General features: G+C 36.7%; 2 protein-coding genes and 1 pseudogene across 2 annotated transcripts; 2 read left to right on the top strand and 1 right to left on the bottom strand.

Annotated features, from left to right (window-relative positions):
- The first annotated feature begins 13,919 nt into the window (after positions 1-13,919).
- On the top strand, positions 13,920-16,141 carry LOC113306537 (polyubiquitin-like). The gene is made up of 2 exons (XM_026555464.1): positions 13,920-14,055; positions 14,786-16,141. Exon 2 carries the CDS (start codon positions 14,786-14,788, stop codon positions 15,932-15,934), a length of 1,149 nt encoding a protein of 382 aa, XP_026411249.1. The 5' UTR covers positions 13,920-14,055; the 3' UTR covers positions 15,935-16,141.
- A 160-nt stretch (positions 16,142-16,301) lies between these two features.
- Positions 16,302-18,245, bottom strand: LOC113306538 (annotated as a pseudogene).
- LOC113305413 (elongation factor 1-gamma-like) lies at positions 18,234-21,063 on the top strand. The gene is made up of 7 exons (XM_026554453.1): positions 18,234-18,245; positions 18,587-18,721; positions 18,800-18,805; positions 18,904-19,002; positions 19,111-19,212; positions 19,315-19,819; positions 20,487-21,063. The coding sequence occupies exons 1-7, from the start codon at positions 18,234-18,236 to the stop codon at positions 20,864-20,866; spliced, it is 1,239 nt and encodes a 412-aa protein (XP_026410238.1). The 3' UTR covers positions 20,867-21,063.
- Positions 21,064-22,059: the final 996 nt, after the last annotated feature.

Here is a 22,059-nt window from a genome sequence, read left to right as displayed (position 1 = left end):
ATTACTGATTCATTAATCACTTGTATGTATAAACATCTCAACATTAACCACGACATTTTTTAGATTAATTATTAAAATCTATCAAATAATCCTTAACTAGATTAACATATAGCCTCCACATACTTTTGAACTCTCTCTGTTTTGAAGGTGGTGTTGGTTTGTCGAGATGGGGTAGAAGAAGCAGTACGGTGGCGGAGATGAAGGAGAAAAAGTGTCGTGTAACTTAGGTTTTTTTTCTTCTAATTTAGGTAGTTGTATTATTGGGTGTAAATAAAATGTCAAACAGATAATATTTAGGATATGAGAAAATGTATATGGGTGGTACATAGGATTATTGGGGATGAGAATTAATAAAGATGGGAAACAGGGAAAGTGGGGATAGGAAATAGAGAAAACCTAATATTTTGGCCATGAAGCTCCCTGTGCCTGGAGATGACGAACTCATTTGGTTAACCGACAAGAAAAAGAAATCTTTCAATTAAAAGTGCATATAATGTACTTAGTGTTAACTCTACTGAGATTACTGGTCATGAAGTTGTATCCAATAAAGTCTCGAAAGCACTTTAGGAATGCGAAATTCCTCGTAAGATTAAGATCTTTGTCTGGAAATGTCGACCAGGGATAAGATTTCTAGATACAAGCATGACATTGAAACACATTGTAGTGTCTGTAATGCCAACCTTGAAACGGCTTACCACTTTTTGGATTGTCTTTATGATATGTCTATTTGGCTTGGTGTAAATGTTAATGTTATTAGCATAACTTCTATCATGGTAACTTGAAGTTAGATGATTGGTTCACTGTTGGTTTTAATCTGGCTAACACTTCTGCTTCTGACAATGATTATATATTATATTTGCTTATGATTCCTTTATGAACAATTTGGAAATACGGGTGGATAGTTATCTTTCAACATAAAAATCCAAGCGGAATGGTTTATATTGGTAGTGTTTTAACTTTTATTGACAGCTGCAAAAATGTTGAACCTGCTGGTATCGGCTCTAGCACCTGTTTGAATTTACAGGTTCAGAACTGGGATGTCTAATGGCAACTGCAAGATGAAACTTAGCTTATACAAAGACAACTCTCTTTATTGATGTTTAGAAAATCTCTCAAAACTAAACACAAGCTATAATATTGCTCATATGATCAACCACAACTTTGGTGATCATATATATATAGAACTATGAATTCCTTTTCCTAGTCCTATTACCTTATTACATGTATTTCCTTTTCTTAGAACTAGATGACTTCTAATTACCTTGGGATTACATCAATTTCCTAATCTTGTCCTAACCAGCTTGTTAGTGACTTCTATGTTGAAGTTTAACCAACATTCTCCCGTTAAGCTTCAACCTTACCCGTGACATATCTTGTACTCCAATCAGTTGTCTCATTTCTTCAAACTTGATCCGAGCTAATGCCTTTGTCAATATATCTGCTTTCTGCTCAGTTCCTGGTATGTGTTCAACGTTAATGACCTCCTTCTCGATGCATTCTCGTATGAAATGATACCTTGTGTGAATGTGTTTCGTCTTCCCATGAAACACTGGATTTTTAGTGAGTGCAATTGCAGACTTATTATCAATCTTGATGAGAACTTTTTCAGGTTCTCTTCCTTTGATTTCTCCCAACATTTCTTGAAGCCATATTGATTGTTTAGCTGCTTCTGTTGCGGCCATAAACTCAGCTTCACAGGATGAGAGGGCTACAGTGTCTTGCTTCTGTGAACACCATGTAATAGGTGTTTATCCTAGATAAAATATATGACCAGTTGTACCTTTTCCATCATCTTGGTCAATATTATGATTGCTGTCACTATACCCAACAATTCCTTTTGATCCTCCTCGACCATACTTCAATCCACAGCTGATTGTTCCTCTTAGATATCTCAATATCTGCTTTATTACATCACCATGAGACTTGCGTGGACTCTGCATATAACGGCTTGCTACTCCCACAGAGAAAGCTAAGTCTGGTCTTGTGTGTAACAAGTATCTAAGGCATCCAACATTTCTTATATAACTCGTTGGATCAATCTCATCTTCTTCTTGTGCCTTTGAAACTTTAAGTCCAAACTCCATTGGTATCTTAGTTGGATTACAAGTTTCAAGTCCTGCTTCTTTCAGAATTCTCCTTGCATAAGCTTCTTGTTTAATCTGAATCCCATCTACTCCTTGATGGACTTCTATGCCAAGGTAATAAGTGAGTTATCCGAGGTCTGACATCTCAAACTTTGATGACATTTCTCTCTTGAACTCATTGATCACCTTAAGGGAGTTGCCAGTCAAAAATAGATCATCTACATAGACTGCAATCACAAGAAGCGTTCCCTTTTCTTCTCTTCTGTATACTGATGTTTCTTTAGAGCACTTAACAAATCTGATTTCTCTTAAGATTTGATCTAACTTTGTATTCCAGGCTCGAGGAGCTTGTCTTAGACCATATAGATCTTTTGATAACTTATAAACATTATGCTCTTGTCCTTTTACTTCAAAACCTTCTGGTTGTTCAACATACACATCTTCTCGCAATTCACCATGTAAGAATGCTGTCTTAACGTCTAAGTGGTGAATTTCCCATGAGTTTGATGCAGCTTCTGCTATTAAGAGACGAATTGTCTCTAGTCTAGCAACTGGTGCGAAAACTTCATCAAAGTTTATGCCTGATTCTTGAACGTATCCCTTAGCTACAAGTCTTGCCTTATATTTGTTAATAGTTCCATCAGCATTTTTTTTAACCTTGAAGATCCACTTAAGACCAATCACTTTTACCCCACCTGGCTTATCAACTAGAAACCAAGTCTTGTTTCTGTTGATTGAAATAATTTCTTCTCTACATGCTTGTGTCCATTTAGTCGAGACCTTTGCTTCCTGAAAATTCCTCGGTTCATCATTAAAAGAAAGTAGCATAATCTCACATTCTTCTGCAGCTTGAAGAACATAATCCTCCAGATACTGTGGATTTTGTATCTGTCTTGTTGATTTTCGCAGTGGAATGGATTGAGTTATTTCATCGATCTTCTCTTCTTCTTCTTATTCTTCTTCTTCTTCTTCTTCTTCTACTTCTTCGTTATTCTCAGTGTTTTCATTATTCTCTTCTTCTTCTTGATTAACATCATTGTTTCCATTGGTATTGATGATTATGGGTCCTTCGCCTTCATCAATTACTTGACCCCATCTCATGTGAAACATTCCTGGATCCCTACTTGGTCCATCATTAGTTTCTTTCCAGTTCCAGTTTGCTTTTTCATCGAATACCACATCTCGACTCACTATTACTCTTTTCGTTGTTAGATTGAATAATCTGTAAGCTTTGGATCCAGGCTCAATTCCTAGATGCACAAGAGTCTGAGATCGATCATCCAGTTTCTTAAGAGTTGCAGAATCAACTTTTGCGTATGCTTTGCAACCAAACACTCTTAAATGATATATGTTTGTTTTTCTCTTTCGCAAACTTTCATATGGAGTCATGTCTTTCAGAGCTTTCGTAGGTATCCTGTTTATTAGGTATGTAGAGTGTTGTACAGCTTCTCCCCATAGATAATTAGGTACCTGCATAGCCTTTAAAGAACTTCTTGTCATCCCCATTAGAGTCCTGTTTCTCCTCTCCACCACTCCGTTTTGTTGTGGTAGCCCTCGAACCATCTTGTTCTGAGACATAGTTTTTAAGGTTCTGAAACTTATGTGTCCTAATCTTGCATGCCACTTCCATGTCTGATCTTCCAGTCTCATATTCAGACACAATGTCCTTCCAATCATGAGACTTATCTTGTAGAGTCTATTCTGTGAGCGTGAGACTCTAACTAAAAGTCTTCCACTTGGGTCATGAACTGTTAGATAATATTGTCGCATTCTAACATCACATCCAACTTCTGTAGCTTGTCCTAAACTTAGAATGTTTCTTTGTAAGTTTGGGATGAAGTAGATGTTTGTGACAAGTTTCTGTTCTCCAGTCTTGCTCTGAAATAGAATTGATCCTTTCCCTTCAATTTCTACAGAAGATCCATCCCCAAACTTCACTTGTCCTTTGATTTTCTCATTGAGTTCAGAAAAGTAGTGTCTCTTACCAGTCATGTGATTGCTGTCTCCATTATCTAAATACCAGATTCCTTCTTCTCCATCCTTTGATTCGTAGTTCTTTGGTATTAGTTTCCCTTCGTTTAAGAATACAACTTCGTGCATGAAAAGAACTGTATCTGCTTCCCTTGTTTCATTCTTGTTTGCTTCTTCCATCTTTTGTATTCTTTCAGGGCATACAGAGGAGAAGTGTCCTGGTTTATCACATCTGTAACAAATAATGTTTGATCTATCCTTCTTTTCTTTCCCTTAGTTTTGATCATTCTGACTTGTTGTTCTATCTTGTGAGTTAAACCTTCCCCCCCTTCCCCGTCCTCTGTTTACTCTACCACCTCTTCCACGACCTCTTCCTCTTGTCGCAGAGTTTTGTTGGTAAGAGTTTGTGTACAAGAGTTTTCCTTGAGTTTCTCCATTGTTTTCTTCATCAAGGATTCTCTCTTCATATGCTTTCAATCTTCCAATTATATCTTCATAGATAGTCTTCTTTAAATCTAAGACTTGTTCGAGAGAAGCTATGATATGAATATACTTGGATCTTGGTAGACTGTTGAGAAACTTCTTGACAAGCTTGTTCTCTTCAATAGTTTCTCCAAGTGATGCAGCTTTTGAGGATATCTCTGATAGCTTTCCTGCAAAGCTATCAATAGTATCAATGTCTTTCATCTACATTCTTTCAAATTCAGACATTAAGGTTTGCAGACGGGCTTCTTTAACTCGATCAGCTCCGAGATTACGTGCCTTTATTGCATCCCAAATTTTCTTTGAAGTTTCCTGTTCACCAACTTGTAGAACAAGACATTCTGGTATTGCTTGAAAGAGTAATCCAATGGCAACATTGTTTTTGTCTGGGTCCAATGTACCAGGATCAATTGTTTCCCAAACTTTGTAGATTTTCATCAGTACCTTCATTCTCATGGCCCATACTGTGTAGTTTGTGGCGTTGAGGATTGGAACTTGTATTGATGGTGGCGTGAACTGTTTTGCACCCACAATGGTGGTTTCGTTTTCCATGGCTCAGAAACAAGCTCTGATACCAATTAATGGCAACTGCAAGATGAAACTTAGCTTATATAAAGACAACTCTCTTTATTGATGTTTAGAAAATCTCTCAAAACTAAACACAAGCTCTAATCTTTCTCATATGGTCAACCACAACTTTGGTGATCATATATATATAGAACTATGAATTCCTTTTCTTAGTCCTATTACCTTATTACATGTCTTTCCTTTTCTTAGAACTAGATGACTTCTAATTCCCTTAGGATTACATCAATTTCTTAATCTTGTCCTAACCAGCTTGTTAGTGACTTCTATGTTGAAGTTTAACCAACAATGCCCCACAGAGAGATTACGTTAAGATTAACATTGATGCGTCCTTTCTCAAAGCTACCTTAATAGGTGGAACTGGAGTAATTGTGAGGAATTTTGCAGGGTAATGTTTGGAGCAAAATTTTTTTTTACAATTAGGAATGATTTTGGACCAGGAAGTGGAGCAGTTGGAATGTATTGCCATGAAGGATGTTGTTTAATGGGAAATTTCAGGGGTTTTATCAAAGTTATCTTTGAGTCAGATAGTGGAGTCTTAGTCAAGTCAATGAACGATACTACATCTTATGTTCACTAGATGAACCAAGGAATTATCCTTGATATCAAGTTTCTTCTGCAAACTCATAAGTTTTTTGTTTGTCAATCAATTAATAGGATTCAGAATGGAGTAGATGACTCCACTGCTAAGAAAGTTGGGCGTATAGGCACAAATTTTGAGCATGTTCATAATTATCCTCGGGACATCGCTGATTGGATAAGAAGAGATCAAGTTAATTGTACTCCTCTCATCTAAGCAATAAAATTTTCTCTTGAACCAAAAAAAAAAAAAGATATCCAATTTTTGTATACGTAGTATGGGAAAATTACGATATTATTTGGAATCAATTCCGACCATTTAATATGATTTTTTTCTTCTTCAATAAGAGAAGCTCCTAAAAGAAAGTAATATATACTTTGCGCATAATCTTATATATCCAAACAAAACTGAATGCCCTAAATCCATTCGATTAAAAATGGATTCAAAGCAATGCCATATTGAATAGTCGATGTTCTTGAATCAAGAATAACAAAAAATATCAAGGTTTGAATAAATTTCCCTTAAAGCAAAGATAAAATTGCCCAGATGACTAAAAAAAATCGCCTCAAATAGAGTAGAAATATGTCAAAAGACATCAAAAAACAATAGAAAGATTATTCAATATACTATCAACTAAAAAGAAAAGAAAACTTGCTCATGTCTGTCCAGAAAAGACCAAATCTAAGCAAGAAGTTAATTGAAGTTAGGGTGTTTTTTTTTTTTTTTGAGAAATGAGATGACACTTCTTACTGTATAGTTTCCGCGTACTCTGCTTATTCATATTTTTCACGTAAAGCGTATTGACTTTCGTCATTTTTTGAGAATATCAAGAAATTAAATACTCCCTCCGTTCTCTTTTAATAGTCCAGTTTCTATAAATAAAAATTTCAAAAAAATAGGCCAGTTTCCTAATTGGGAAAGTCAAATGTTATTTTAATTTTTGGAACCACTTTTCTCTTAACTTCTTTTGATGACAAGTGTCATGTGAACCACTTCACTTTAATTCTTTTGCTAACAAGTGTCATGGGGACCATTTCATGTCACTTCTTTTATTGACAAGTGTCATGAAGACCACTTTCAATGATTAATTCTCTTAATTTCCTTAAATTTCGCTAAAAACAAAACTGGCCTATTAAAAAAGAACGGAGGGTAATATTTTGTGAATGTACTTTCAAATTCATTTATTGTGTACAAATTTAAAATCGGTTGTTAGATCTAAAAAAAGATTTACCACTAAATTTTGTAATTGGACTGGTGGATAACCTGTACCATAACGTAAAGACTTGATTTCTTAGTCTTTGAATCTGGGGAATGACCAAAAAGATCCACTGAATCATTCTATATTTGGTTAATAAAAACAAGTTACTTTGAACCCTAGTTAGCAATTCGGGATTCGACAAACGTACGGAACGACAAACGTACGAGTATTATACGGTTTTGTAAAATTCAGATTCGGTCTAAAATTCGGTCAACGGGACGTGACTCGTCAGTAATTCGGAACGGCATACGTACGTGTATGATTCGATTTATAAATGTGAGTTCGGCTCTGAAAATTCGGTATCTATATGTAACAAATAATTTGTATTTATAAGGTCATAGACCAATTTTTATGCATATGTGTGAGTTATTTAAAGAAAAAATAAACTTAATATGATGATATTAATAATATATACAACATTAGTTATCCAAGAGGACGTCGTATGGTGGTTTAGATGCTTGGTTAGTGAGTTTGAGATCTCTCTCACCTTCACCTTCAAATCTCTTCAGTCGTTTTTGTTTCATAAAAATCACAACACGTCTAATATTCGGTCGTGTATGCTCGGGAGGCAGTAAAGCCCAAAAAATGGAGTCTTTGAAAAGTAAAAGCTAAAGAATTTATGGCGAATTAAGCGGACGTATTATTCGGGATACGTAAAATTCGTGAACGGTTCGCGAATAATTCGGGAATGCCACATAATACACGACTTGGGTTCGGAGTTGCAAACGTACGCGAATAAGACGGTAAAATTCGTGATACGGAAAAATTCGCGAATGATTCGCGAATCATTCGCGAACTTACTAACTAGGCTTTGAACATGCATGATCTCATCATTTGCTCATGAGTACTGAGTCCTAGACCAATTATTTTAATTAAGAAAGTAAACGAGACCAACAATTCAAAACTACAAATATAGTGAAATTGCAAAAAGAAACCATCGAGGTGCTAAGATTAGTCAACTTTGGATGATTAACTATATTGTGGTAGTCATCTATTTCTCTGCCATGTACATCTACGAACATTGAAAATGAGAAGGTACCAAGTACACTACCAACCTTTTCGTTTGGCAACATGTATGGACAAAACTCTTAAGCTACCTAAATTGAATACATATTACTTGCGTTTTCTTATTATAAATATAAACCAATATAATGTGGTAAAGGAAAAACACAAGACGCCAGAAGCTTTGCTAACGAGTAAAAATGCACCTGCGGAAAAATCCCGGGGCCTCGTGCAACTTTGAACACCAAAATGTATTAAGAAGCTATAAACACTAGCCTACTATTAGACTTCAGACTGAAATGTAGTTGATCCCGAATTAACCCTCCAAGAAATTCAGCTGCAGTCGTGCTCCCTACGTCTCTTGAACCTCGCAAATCTCTATGCAATTGATTCCTTTAGTTGGTGTCCTTTACAACCTAAGAGATGCTTCAACCTCAGTGAAAACTTTTGATACCAATCTTCCTCTAACAAATAAGCCTATTTGAATTCCTTTTAGATCGTTTAGATCAACGCTTAGAAATATGTTTGCAGTAGACAAAGCTAGCAAACCTCATGAATCTGAAACTTACACTGAGTTACCTGAGAAGCCTAGATTTCTAACCACCTCTCAAGAAAGATATTAAACCACTTAACAAAGAAGAGTTAGATATCTATGTTGAGGAATCACAAAGTCTGTGATGAAGAGAACTTTGATATTTCTATCTATCTCGTTCCTGATTGGAGATTGACAAAAATCTCGACAATCAATAAGAACAAGATCAGGATACACGAACTATCAAGGTAAATATAGTCGGACATGGCTTCATAAATTCCTAACTGAAGTCTTTAAGTCGTAAACCTAATTATGTATCTCACAGGAAACCTAGGTTCATAGAGGTAGCTGATATGATTTTTGATTTGTTGTAGTAGTAATATAAGATTCGAACTCTGAGACTTGTGAAGATTAAATTTAAAGGTTTAAATAAAATAATAAACAAAGGCGAGAGTTACTGGGATTAGGATTCCACCGAATATTCAAATTCATGCGATTCACCTATTTATTCTAAACCATTATAGCTCATTTAATAAGAATTTTGACTCTATTTCTTTGCCTAGGTAGATTCTGAAAATATTAATTGTAAATCTTAAGCATGGCATATCAAAAGAATTAATCCTAAGCCCCATCAAACAAAATGACAATTAATTAAGAAAAATCTTTTTCTAATTTTAATTTAATGTAAATAGTCATATAAATAATTAAATGAATTTACTACATGACGAATTTTAGTTTCCTCCGTCGTCCCAGAGAAAGGTTTAGCTCTACATGGTGAAAACAATCTCAAAATAATATTTCATTGCTCAAATGGTGTTTACAAAAAAGAGAAAAAGAGAAAATCAATTAAAACAAGGAATCATAACGTTTATAAGCGTTTCAAACCCACTGACACAAAGAATAACGGTAAACTGTCGCACTGGACAGTCTTATATCTTAAGCGTAAACGACAGAGGTTAACTACTGTCTTTGTCTGTCTGTTCTTCGTGTTCTTCACTATTTTTCTGCTGCTGCTGCAGATTTCTCTGCAGCAATTTTCTCCACTCTGTAGCCTCCCCCAAATACTCGATGCATTCTCTGCTACAACAACAACATATTTATACTCAACAGGACCACGAATAACACATCATTACTCCAGAAAATCTCTCCATAACTCGGCAGTAAAAGAAAATAATCTTTGGATATTTTTCTTCCCCATTTTATCTTCTCACGCGTCTGCATCATTCAACCACCCTCCAACACGTTGACAACCTATTTCTGATAGAGTCAAACACACTAACTACTCAGCCAGCCACAGAAAATCCCATGAATGTCTCTAACCAACTATACACTCCCTTTTTTCTTCTCTCCGACGATGCAACCCAACTTCACCCAATCCAATCAACTGTATTGTTTTAATCTCCCAGAAAGTCGTCCAAAACCAAAACAACAATGTCGGGTTCTTTAAAATACGTAAACTCCCTGAGTTATTCAAACTGAATTTCCAATCAATTCCAATCCAAAACGTTGATCAGACCATGCTTGTGAAGCTTAATCAAGCCTTGCCAATAAATTTCAGCCCTTGAGTCTACTTAAATTGTCTCCAAAATTCGAACCCTAATTATGTTTTGCTGAAGAACTTTTTCCAAAACCAGTATTTCTTCAAATCAAAAGTTCAGCACAATCCAGCCAAAGTTTATGAAATCCATCGATCATACCAAACCTGTTAAGCCTTAACAGACTCACCCAAGAAGTTTCAGCGATTGAATCTCATTATTCACACCACAAACACAAACCCTAATTTTGTTCCACTGAAAACCAGTTTTCCCGCCATTTTTCAAATTCAAAAGGTTGAAGATGACCTCCCCTTATCCAATCCGGGAGTGTGAATAGCAATTAGGATGCCCCTTAGTAATTGGGTGCCCCTTATCCAAAACTGAGAGTCCAAATAACATGTGTCCTCCAAGGTACAAAAACCACTTTTCGAGCAACTTTCTCCATAAGAGCTTATTTCACAAAAACACTTAAAACCAAGTTTATTAATGATAAAATGCGTCAGGGATTGAAAATGCGTGAAAATGCGTCGCACTTTCGTGCTCATCAGTAGCTTTGAAAGCAACTAGGACACAAAAGTGTCAGGAATTGAAATTCCCAGTTGTTTGAGTCTCTTTATTTATAGACTTTAAAGACTATAGGTAGCTTTGAATTCAATCTAAGATAACTTGAGATTCAAGCAAACACTTTCTTAATTAGTTGAGATGAAACTCTTGTTAGGAGTTCATGTAAGCATGTGAAATGTTTGTCGTGAAATTACATAGAAGAATTTACACTATGGTACCTGGAACCGTGTACAATGATAGTTCATGGCAAGTATGCCATATGAACATATAAGCATAATCATGTTCATTTAACACTCAATACTTAAATCATGATTCACAAACATAAAGTGATTAGTGGTCAAAGATGCCTTATAAGTGTTCATAAGAGTGGTAAAAAAATGGTGTAGTTTTATGTGGTTTTATAGGAGACGTGATAAGTGTTGGTATCACACTGTTGGACTGGTTCTGTTCGAAAAATGTAATTACTGATACAGATGATAGGCGTTTTTTTTTTTTAAAAAAATTGTTGATAAAGTTGTTGGTCATTCTCTTCAAAAAAAGTATTAATTCGTTGATAAAGATGATGAAAGTTTTGTTCAAAAAATAATATCCGTTGACATAGTTGTTGGAGGTAAGTTTAAAAAATATATTCGTTTGTATGCAGCCTCCTATATAAACCCACCCATCCATATTTCAAAGCCACAACCTTTTGACAAATAATATCATACACAAAGCTATTAATTTACTCAAACTTTCTGAAAGATGGCTCAACCTTACATTAATCATGACGAGTTTACTTTAAAGGAAGATTTATCTCTTTGTCGAAATTTGTCATTATACTATCCGGATAGGGGTGAAAAATACATACAAAATGGTGTTCCCATTAAAACTCATTAGAATACCATTCATGAAAACTCTGCACTGAAACCGACAACCCAAATAACCGTAACGGAGTTGGGTTGTTCTGTCGATATGTAAGCATGGCTAATGGAGTTGACGGATTCATTGCATTAGTATTCAATGTCAATCAATATCGACTAAGGGGTGAAACTGACGATGAAGTTAGAGCGAGATCTCTCAAGAATGACATACATGGAAAAGGATCTCCCGTTCTTCCATCAAATATTCTGCTATGATCAATTAAGGTGATGGAAAGATTCAACTCTTTTGTGTTGAGAGTTCTATCACAACGTCATAATTTTGATGCACGCCAATCTTCTACAAACCTCGTCCGTCGCCAGTGACGAATAATTAGAGAAATGGGCATATTGAAATAGATTTTGTGGGTAAATATCTGTAAACCCTTTGAGATAAAACTCGTCCACTAGGATTTCCTGATAGTCGAAATGCTTGTTCCACATGCTAAGTGCAACCTTGATTCTCACGAAAGTGAGTTAGGATAATAAATTTAACCTTTTTTTTTCCATAAGGGACAATCTTTTATATTGTAGCATCTCTTCGTATTAATACGAAAATAAAGGTGTGAATGACAAGTCAAGAAAGTTAATTAAAAGAAACAGAATGACAATTCAATTAACTATCAAGGAAGTAATTTAAGGTGACTAACATGTTAGAGTTTTCTGTTATCTCATTCAACCAATTTCCAAATGCGCATAAATCTTACACTTCAATCCTTTAGTGTAGGACTATACACTGAAACAAAATGACGTTTCAATAACCTGTTGCAGAATGTGATTTAAAGTCACATGATCATAGTCCGGTTCCAATAAATTCACTTGTTCTACTCCAACACACACCAAATCATTACATTTTCCTCTCCATATCATTCAATATCCTCTGAAAATCTTAGTTAATTTTATATCTCAAGGTTTTTGTAAGAACAACATTAATAATGCCTTTGTATTCCGCTGAAAAAAAAATGTCGATATCACAAATACTTGGGGTCAATGTTACGACTCTGCCCAAGATTCAACGCGATTTGGTTTCGTCCAATTGTGTCTGGAACCAGGTTTTTGATAATTATACACAAGAATTTATAAATGTTCATCGAAGAACAAAAGCAAATATAAAGTGTAGGGTTGTTGTAATAAAAAAAACAGTGAGATAATACGTACGCATACAAAAAATAATTTATGTTCAACATAATAAATTTCTCTTATGGACAGGTGAAAGACTTGTAAGTTGTATTCATTTACGCCAACCTCTTAATTGTATATTCTTTATAAAAAAAAACTAACCTACTTTTGTATGTTTTTTGTATGATCAATATTAAAAAATAATCAATTTTCGGGATATTGGTAAAATTTTGGTTTTTATGAAGCTACTTAATTATGAACGAAAACTTCCTAGAAATTCAAGCACCCCATGATCCTCCTCAAGATGGAGATGGAGATGAAGATTAAGATAAATGTACCTAGATGATAGATTTTGTGGATATACCTCTTGTAAACCCTCGACAGACACCACTCGGCCGATAGGATCACCTAACGGTTTAAATACTTGTTGCACTGTTAAGTGCAGTCGCAATGCCAGCGAAAGTGAGCCAGGTTTGGAACTCAGAATAGGTGATCAATCGTTGTGCTATCTTGTGTCGTATTTTGAAATTAATAAAATCATTTAAACCTCTTAGTTGAATTCGATGAAATTGATAATCCTTGTTTAAACTTTCATATCTCGATTGTAATACGAGTTATCAATATTTGATTTGCACAAAACACCATTAACCACTCTCCTCAAGTTTTGACAAGCATCATTCATTGCAAACATGTTCTTTTCTAAACCACAACAAACTCCTACATATAGCACAGCTTTTGTTTCATCCAGACCAGGGTAAAGGGAGTGTCATTAAGGGTGTCAATGAGCCCAAAAGGAAAAATTAGTATAACCGGAATGTACACAATAAAAGGTTCAAAAAACAACTAGTCCTTTCCTTTTAATGATAACAGACAATGATAGCCGTTTGTATAGAACAAACAATCATTAATTGTTTTTCACTTTTTTAAAACAAAATTTCAAAGCGAATAATGGTTATCCGTCAGCGCTGCTCTTCCCCAGAAGACTCCCAACTAACAACAGACCTCTCGGGAAGAGTGGCTGCGCTGCTCTTCCCAACTAACAGCAGACCTCTCGGAAAGAGTGGCGTTACGCCATGGTATCAGAGCTTAGGAACTTCCGCTACAGGTATTACCAATTTAACCTAAACCCAATGGGATGGATATCCCAACCTTAAACTTTGTATCCTCCTTTCTTTGTGGCTTCCCGAAGATTCCTAACCCGGTTAGGTAGTTTCCTCCTTTCTTTATGGCTTCCCGAAGATTCCTAACCTCGTAACCGAAATAACGTCACTGGCATTCTCTTTATACCTTGCCTATTACAAAGTCCTATAAATAGATGTCTCAATAACTCCAACTTCCTTTATCGATATTTTCTTCTCTGCCTATCCATCCCTAACCCTAATCTCTATTCATTCCGTTTCTAATTGACGAAGCTCGTCAATTCTTAATCCCCGTCTCTCACCCAAGGTAAGCGTTTCTGTTGATTATGTGGATATACAATTTCTCTATTTCTGCATGATTAGGGCTCTTTCGTTATGATGTTTGGTTTTGATTTTGAATACTTGATGTTTTCTTTTGATATTGATTTGGTTATTATCTCAATTATATATGTATTTGCCTCTACAATTCGGTGTTGTTGGATTTGATTGTTTTGTTTGAATCTCAATATGGTTCAGTAGTCTGATTTGATGATTCGGTCTGTTATATTTACTGTATTTCAACTAGGGATTCGTCTTTGATCGTAAGACTTATTGGTTTGATTGAATGGCGATTGTGTTAGATTCTGATCTGATTCAAGATTAGGTTAATGTTTTGTACATGTAATTTAGTGTGATTCCGGGATAGTTCATATTGATTACCTAGATCGGATGATTTGTAATGGATTGCTATCTCATTGATGTAGGTAACATGAAATCTAGAAACTTAGAAAGTGGATACTAGAAAGTACACAGCTGTTATTTTAATTTAATGATAATTATTATTAGATTCGGAGTGAAGATTAGGCTTTATATATGCTGTGATTTGAGCACCTCTTGTAATTCATATTGACAATGCTTTGGAGTTTTTTCTCCCCATCGGTTTAGACTAATTCTCTGTATGGATTATGTAGTGTGGTTTTGGATTATGGATTGTAGTGTGGTTTTGGATTAAAATTTCTTATGGAGTACTTAGATTGCATGGTTATTGTTTAATGCAGATGCAGATATTCGTGAAAACTCTAACTGGGAAGACCATTACTCTTGAGGTCGAAAGTTCTGACACCATCGACAATGTTAAAGCCAAGATTCAGGATAAGGAAGGAATTCCTCCTGATCAACAGAGATTGATATTTGCTGGTAAACAGCTCGAAGATGGAAGAACTCTTGCTGATTACAACATTCAGAAAGAATCTACTCTCCATCTTGTGCTACGTCTTCGTGGTGGTATGCAGATCTTCGTTAAGACTTTGACTGGGAAGACCATTACTCTTGAGGTCGAAAGTTCTGACACTATTGACAATGTAAAAGCAAAGATTCAGGACAAGGAGGGAATTCCCCCAGACCAACAGAGATTGATTTTTGCTGGTAAACAGCTCGAAGATGGTAGAACTTTAGCTGATTATAACATCCAGAAAGAGTCTACTCTCCATCTTGTCCTTCGACTTCGTGGTGGTATGCAGATATTTGTGAAGACCCTTACTGGTAAAACCATTACCCTTGAAGTAGAAAGCTCTGATACAATCGATAATGTGAAGGCAAAAATTCAGGATAAGGAAGGAATTCCTCCGGATCAGCAGAGATTGATTTTTGCGGGTAAGCAACTTGAAGATGGCCGTACGCTTGCTGATTACAATATCCAGAAGGAGTCTACACTTCACTTGGTGTTGCGTCTTAGGGGAGGAATGCAGATTTTTGTTAAGACATTGACAGGAAAGACGATCACTTTAGAGGTGGAGAGTTCTGACACAATCGATAATGTGAAGGCTAAGATTCAGGATAAGGAAGGGATTCCTCCAGACCAACAGAGATTGATTTTTGCAGGGAAGCAATTGGAAGACGGAAGAACCTTAGCTGATTACAATATCCAGAAGGAATCAACACTTCACTTGGTTCTTCGTCTACGTGGTGGTATGCAGATTTTTGTTAAGACCCTTACTGGGAAGACGATCACATTGGAGGTTGAGAGTTCTGATACCATTGACAATGTGAAAGCAAAGATTCAAGATAAGGAAGGGATTCCACCTGATCAGCAGAGGTTGATTTTTGCTGGAAAACAATTGGAAGATGGAAGAACTCTTGCTGATTACAACATTCAGAAAGAATCCACTCTTCACCTTGTCCTGCGTCTTCGTGGTGGCGATTGTTGAAACGTTGTTGGTGCTTGCAGGTGGTCGTCGAGTATGCCAAGGAAATGTGCTTTTTTACTTTGTCATCTCACTGTTTAGTCTTCTATTCTAGTTTTTTTATTTGCCGTCTTGAAACTATGATATGTTGGCTGTTTTGGGAATTTAAGTATATACTTTCCGTTGTGCTTTTCTTGAATGAAAAGACAGTTGCTTGGATAATTTTCCTTCTTTCTTGTTTTCTTTTTTGCTTACATTTGTCGAGACAGTCTTTCCTGGCATCTGGACTAGTCCTGCCAGCCTCGATGGACAGAAATCACTGTATCATCAAGTAGGGTTACTAGGATGACCATAGTCAAGTCATCCCATTTTCCTAGCTTTCAATTCTCAGTACTTCACCTCGTTCAATGTTATGCTACAAATTTGAAAATTACATTTGGCTTCTGAATTGATTCAAAGAACAGCTTGATCTAGGAACGGGTAATCAGTATAGCCAACAACTGGATCAGGTATTGCGAAAGTTGCCCTGTTGTACTTGTTAAGAGGTGCGTCGAGCTCAAACCGTCTCAGGATTTGCTAAAAACAAGCGTCCAAAAGCAACAAGATCAGTACGATTTTCGTCGATTGCTTTGTTACCTTCATCCCTGTTATAAGCTCCAGCAACAGTGAAAGATCTCTTAAAAGCCTGTCTCATGGGTAGAAGACTGTAAGGAGTTTTTGAATTATCTTCAATGGTAATCATCCTTGGCTCAACCACATGAAGGTATGCAACTTCGTGCTTGTTCAATGATTCAGCTATGTAAAGGCCTAGGGAGTTTGGGTTTGAATCTGCTGAGTCCATGTAATCAGCAAATGGAGAAAGTCTCATGCCAACTCTATCTGCTCCGATTTCTTTGACAACAGCTTCGACGACTTCTAGAGCGAAACGACAGCGCTTTTCTATGCTCCCACCATACTCATCTGTCCGGTCATTAACTTGGTCCTTCATGAATTGATCAATAAGGTATCCATGTGCACCGTGAATCTCAACTCCATCAAAACCTACATAAGTTTCGCATGTTCCGTTATCAGTTAGTGTACATTTTTCTCGTTCATTCCTCGTTCAAAAAGCAAAAGGTCACATTACCAGCTTCAATTGCATTCCTTGCAGCAAGTCTATAATCATTGATAACTTGTGGGATTTCATCGACACTTAATCTCCGAGGAGGCATACAATCCCCTGATTCCGCTCGAGCATTTCCAGCTCTTACTCCCTTGTTGGAGCTTGTCCATTTGGCTGATAATCTAGTCACATAAAGAAATGAAAATGTTATTATCTTCGTTGGAACCCTCCTTTTCCGTTCCCATGAGTTGATAACAAGAAGTAATAATGTATACCATTAGACGAAACCCTCCCCACATGCCATAGCTGGCAGAAAAATATACCACCCTTTTCATGGACAGCTTTCACAATTGGTTTCCATGCTTCCACTTGTTCCTTGGTCCAAATTCCAGGCGTTCTAGGATACCTGCACAAAATGATCATACATATCTCTCAATTCCAGGAAACATCAAGCTAAAATTAGTAGAACTTCCAATGGATAAAAACTAGATAGATTGATGATTTTGTAGTAATTACCGGAGGGAAGTTTCGGATATTGCAGTGGCTTCTGAAATGAGAAATCCACCATCTGTGGTTCTCTGAGAGTAGTACAAGATGGCATGTGGTTGCGGAAGGTAATCGTAAGATCTTAACCTTCCTAACGGTGCCAATACAACTCTGTGAGAAAGCTGAAACTTTCCCATCTTGTATGGATTCATTAGAGGTATTCTCTCCATTGCATTGTCTTGTTTTTCTTTTGCTGATTCCATTTCTCTCTCAATTCAATATCTCCTGAACTTGTGTTGCTTCTCTCCTTCAGCTTCTCTATTTATAGCCCAATTGTCTGGTCAATTTTCACTCTTCGGTCAATTATAACTAACATTTTGAGTATTTTTTTCTTCTTTATTTCCATGTGCAACGTGTTGCTATTCTTCTTCGGGATTTTTCTCTTTGACCACCACCATATGCACATGCAAATCAAATGAAAATTTTGGTTCCTCTACGGCTCTAATTCCGTAATCCCCTTGCTTTCTATACTCGCAAGTCACAGCCCGATGTTTCGGAAAACCCGTTCTATGAAGGCGAGACTCGAACTCGCGACCACTCTATATTCCAAGCTATGAACCCTGAATCCACCTAAGAATTTCAGTTTCAACTTATTTGTGAGATCTCTGTACTGTACTGTGAGTTGACTTCCTTTTAACTCTTTTCAATCAGCTCAAATCATCATTGATTCAAGCTATGGCTCATCTGGTAAGAGGCTAACAGTTAAGACTAATTTAGTTACTGTATTTCCTTAACAAATCTCTTGAGATTTCATTATTGTTAATTGCGTTTAGGTTTCTTATGGATTCTAATCAAAGTAAGCTTCCTTGACTAGATTTGATACCCAATTAAAGTATGATGATTGTGCAAATGAGATTAGATTAAAAAAAAATAAAAAAAAATTAGCCTTAGCAAATGAGATTAGATTTAGTGTCAAAGTTCAAAAATCAGTGTTTAAGCTATGGGTCCTCTGATAATGTTTACTATGTTTTGTTTGAAATTGGTGTGAGATTGGAACAGCTTAGTTATTTGTTCACACTATTTTGTAGATTTTACACGGGTCGGGCACAAATAAAAATGTCTTGAAGGGGCGAATTACAGCTGAATACAGTGGTGTTGCTATTGAAGTGGTCCAGAATGCCACACAGACTCCCGAGTTTCTTAAGATGAACCCAATTGGAAAGGTACATTGTTATTGTCTAGTGAGAAAATTGTACTTATTTTCACACTTGTCTTTATTTGTGTTGCTTGTTGGTTTGTAGGTTCCTGTACTGGAAACGCCGGATGGTCCCGTTTTTTAGAGTAATGCAATAGCACGATATGGTGAGGCACCACTCTTCCTTTCACAACTTAGGTGCGATGATGGCTTTGCAAACCTGTATGCAATTTACTGTTTTCTGCTTTTACTTCAGTTGCTCGCTTGAAGGAAGGCAATCCTCTCTTGGGTTCATCCTTGATTGAATATGTAAGGCATAGGTTTCCGGAGGGGTTGTTTCTCAATCTTCTTCTTTTTCGTCATTTATGTCAGTTTGATAGTTGATGTGCTATTCTTTCTGGTAATCGCTTGAAATAGGGTCATATTGAGCAATGGATTGATTTTTCCTCATTGGAGATCGATGCTAATATTTACCGTTGGTTGTATCCCCGATTTGGTCATGCTCCATATATACCACTGGTTAGTTTTAGCTTCTTTCAGTTTTCCATTGTTCCACCTAGACCTCCTTCGCTACTTATGTGCTAGATGAACTAAAGTGCAATGTTTGTTTCCTGTTACAAGGTTGAGGAAGCTTCCATTGCTGCTCTAAAGAGGGCGTTGACTGCTCTGAACTCGTATCTTGCTTCTAACACTTATCTGGTTGGACATGGTGTTACACTTGCTGATATAATCATGACATGCAATTTGGCAATGGGGTTCCTTTATCTCATGACTAAGAGCTTTACTTCGGAGTTCCCCCATGTTGAAAGATATTATTGGACGATGGTTAACCAGCCAGCTTTCTTCAAATTATTGGGCGAGGTAAAGCAAGCTGAATCTGTTCCTCCAGTTCCATCTGCAAAAAGTCCTGCTCCGACTAATGAAGCAACAAAATCGAAGGAAGAAAGTGAACCAAAGACTCAGTCTGGCAAGCCTATAGCAGAAGAAACCCCTGGGGAGGATGAGGCACCAAAGCCTAAGGCAAAGAATCCTCTCGATTTGCTTTCCCCTAGTAAGATGATCTTGGATGAGTGGGAGAGGCTTTACTCAAATACCAAAACCAATTTCCGTGAAGTAGCTATCAAAGGTAATTTCTTTTCATTTAACTATTAACTTGATACCTACCACCAGAATTGATGTACGAGTCCATGTATAATCAATCCTTACTTGCTCAAGCTCCATGATTGGTTATATAAGCTTTCACGAGTAGGTCATCCTCACTACAATCTACTTGAGTGTATATGGTTCTGCCCCAGTTTTGTCAAGCATCTTAGCCCAGTTTGTCAAACATCTTATAAATTTAAACAGGGTTGATTTGTTAAACAGGGTTGATTTGGCAGTAGTTAAGTTTAAACAAGATAATCTTAACACCCTTGTAATATACTAATATCTTCATGCGTGTCTCAGCAAATACTCTAGAAGTAAAATCCTACAATATATGAACTATACACAGTACACTAGCTTTGGTTGATAGCTAATGCCACATCTTCAACCGGTATTGTCTTATTAATCTAGAAGCCCTACTTGTGCCTTAAATATGGCCTATTTATGGTTCCGAGTTTGCGCATTTATCTATTCCTGTCCTTGAGTTTTCCATCGAGAGCAGACCATGTAGCTGATTGTGCTGAGACGTAATATGAAAGGGGTCTTCTCTGCATGGTTAATATAAAAAAAGATGCATATAGTTTGTTTGATTTTTGTTACTGTCTTTCTCTAGAATGGTTCTTCATATTTGGCGTTTCATTATTTTGCAGGCTTTTGGGACCTGTACGATCCAGAGGGATACTCTCTGTGGTTCTGCGAAAACAAATACAATGAGGAGAACACCGTCTCTTTCGTCACATTGAACAAGGTTGGTGGTTTTTTGCAGCGTATGGATTTAGCTCGCAAATATGCATTTGGAAAAATGCTTATTATAGGTTCAGAGGCGCCCTTCAAGGTGAAGGGATTATGGTTGTTCCGTGGGCCAGAGATACCCCAGTTCATTATGGATGAATGCTATGATATGGAACTGTACGAGTGGACAAAGGTTGATATTGCTGATGAAAACCAGAAGGAAAGGGTGAATCAAATGATAGAAGATCAAGAACCTTTTGAGGGGGAGGCACTGTTGGATGCCAAGTGTTTCAAGTGATGCATTGCCTTTTCATATCTTTTCTGGATTCTGGAGAAAGCTAAGTATTACGTTCCTCTGAGAGTAACTATATTTCTTGGTGTTTTTTTGAGGTTTGTGTGATATTGGTAGTTTAGTTTTGTGTAGTTCTATTGTTTGGCCTGGAGATGCGTTGTTGTTTTTTGCAAACTTCTCTAGTATATATATCGCGTGCATACTGAGGAGGAAGAAAAGTGGTGGTTAGTTGAGTAAAATTTGGTTTTAGGATAACAAAAACAAATTGGAGGTGCATAATCGGCATGCTTTATTTTTTTTTCTTTTGGGTCTAAGGGGCACATCAATGATGAGGGAATGCAGGAATTTTTGTTGTGCTTGGCCGTGTTTAAACTGCCGTTGTTAAGCTCTGGGAAGCAAACTTCCCCTACGCCAATGCAATTAGGATTGGGACTTCTTGGTACAACCTCCAAGTCTCTAACCGAGCTAACTGTGAAACAGTCGCATTGTATGATGGACCTATATAACTGTACAGGTAAGACTAAAAATTAATCACTTGAGATTTCTTCCCTGGAAATCTAATTGGTTGTCAAAGCTATGTCTCGGAGGAGCCAAACTTTCACTTCAAACTTTTCCCGATGCTTCAGTTTTGTCAAATTTATTCAGCGCGTCACTGTATATTGGCTACAAAACTATGATGTAAGTTTTTAACATTAACTAAAAGTCAAAAAAATAATTGTGATTTCATTTTTAATAGTTTGGACTTTGGATGCACATCCAAAATAGCTTTTCGAAAAAGCAAGATGTTAGATTTTTTTTTTTGTTTGAAAATAACAAGATATATTACTGCAAAGAAACTAATCTGTAGATTCAGACTCATGTGGAATCAGCTCTGGAAGAGTTAATTAGCTATCGTCGAAAAGACAGAGATAGCTTTAGTCCGTCCGATGACTGAATCTGTGTGATTAGCTTCTTCAAGAAAGGGTACATAATTTGAGTTCATATTACACATCTCAAGAGCTTTGACGGTGTCAAAAGCTATTATTGGAAGGGTCCAAGAGCATAGCTCAATGGTATCCCATCAATTCCGGTAAGGGGTTTAGACTAGTTATATAGTGGGTTTAGCAGTGTTGGGTCTGGCAGTGGGGCTAGTCCAACTGGCTGGGTTCGGGTAGGGGCCTGGGTCCCGCTTTCGCGTATCAAAAAAAAAGAAGCTATTA

Source organism: Papaver somniferum, chromosome 8 (assembly GCF_003573695.1).
Source record: "Papaver somniferum cultivar HN1 chromosome 8, ASM357369v1, whole genome shotgun sequence".
Classification (NCBI taxonomy): Eukaryota; Viridiplantae; Streptophyta; class Magnoliopsida; order Ranunculales; family Papaveraceae; genus Papaver; species Papaver somniferum.
Note: the sequence above shows the minus strand (reverse complement) of the source record. Positions and strands in the feature narration are given on the sequence as shown.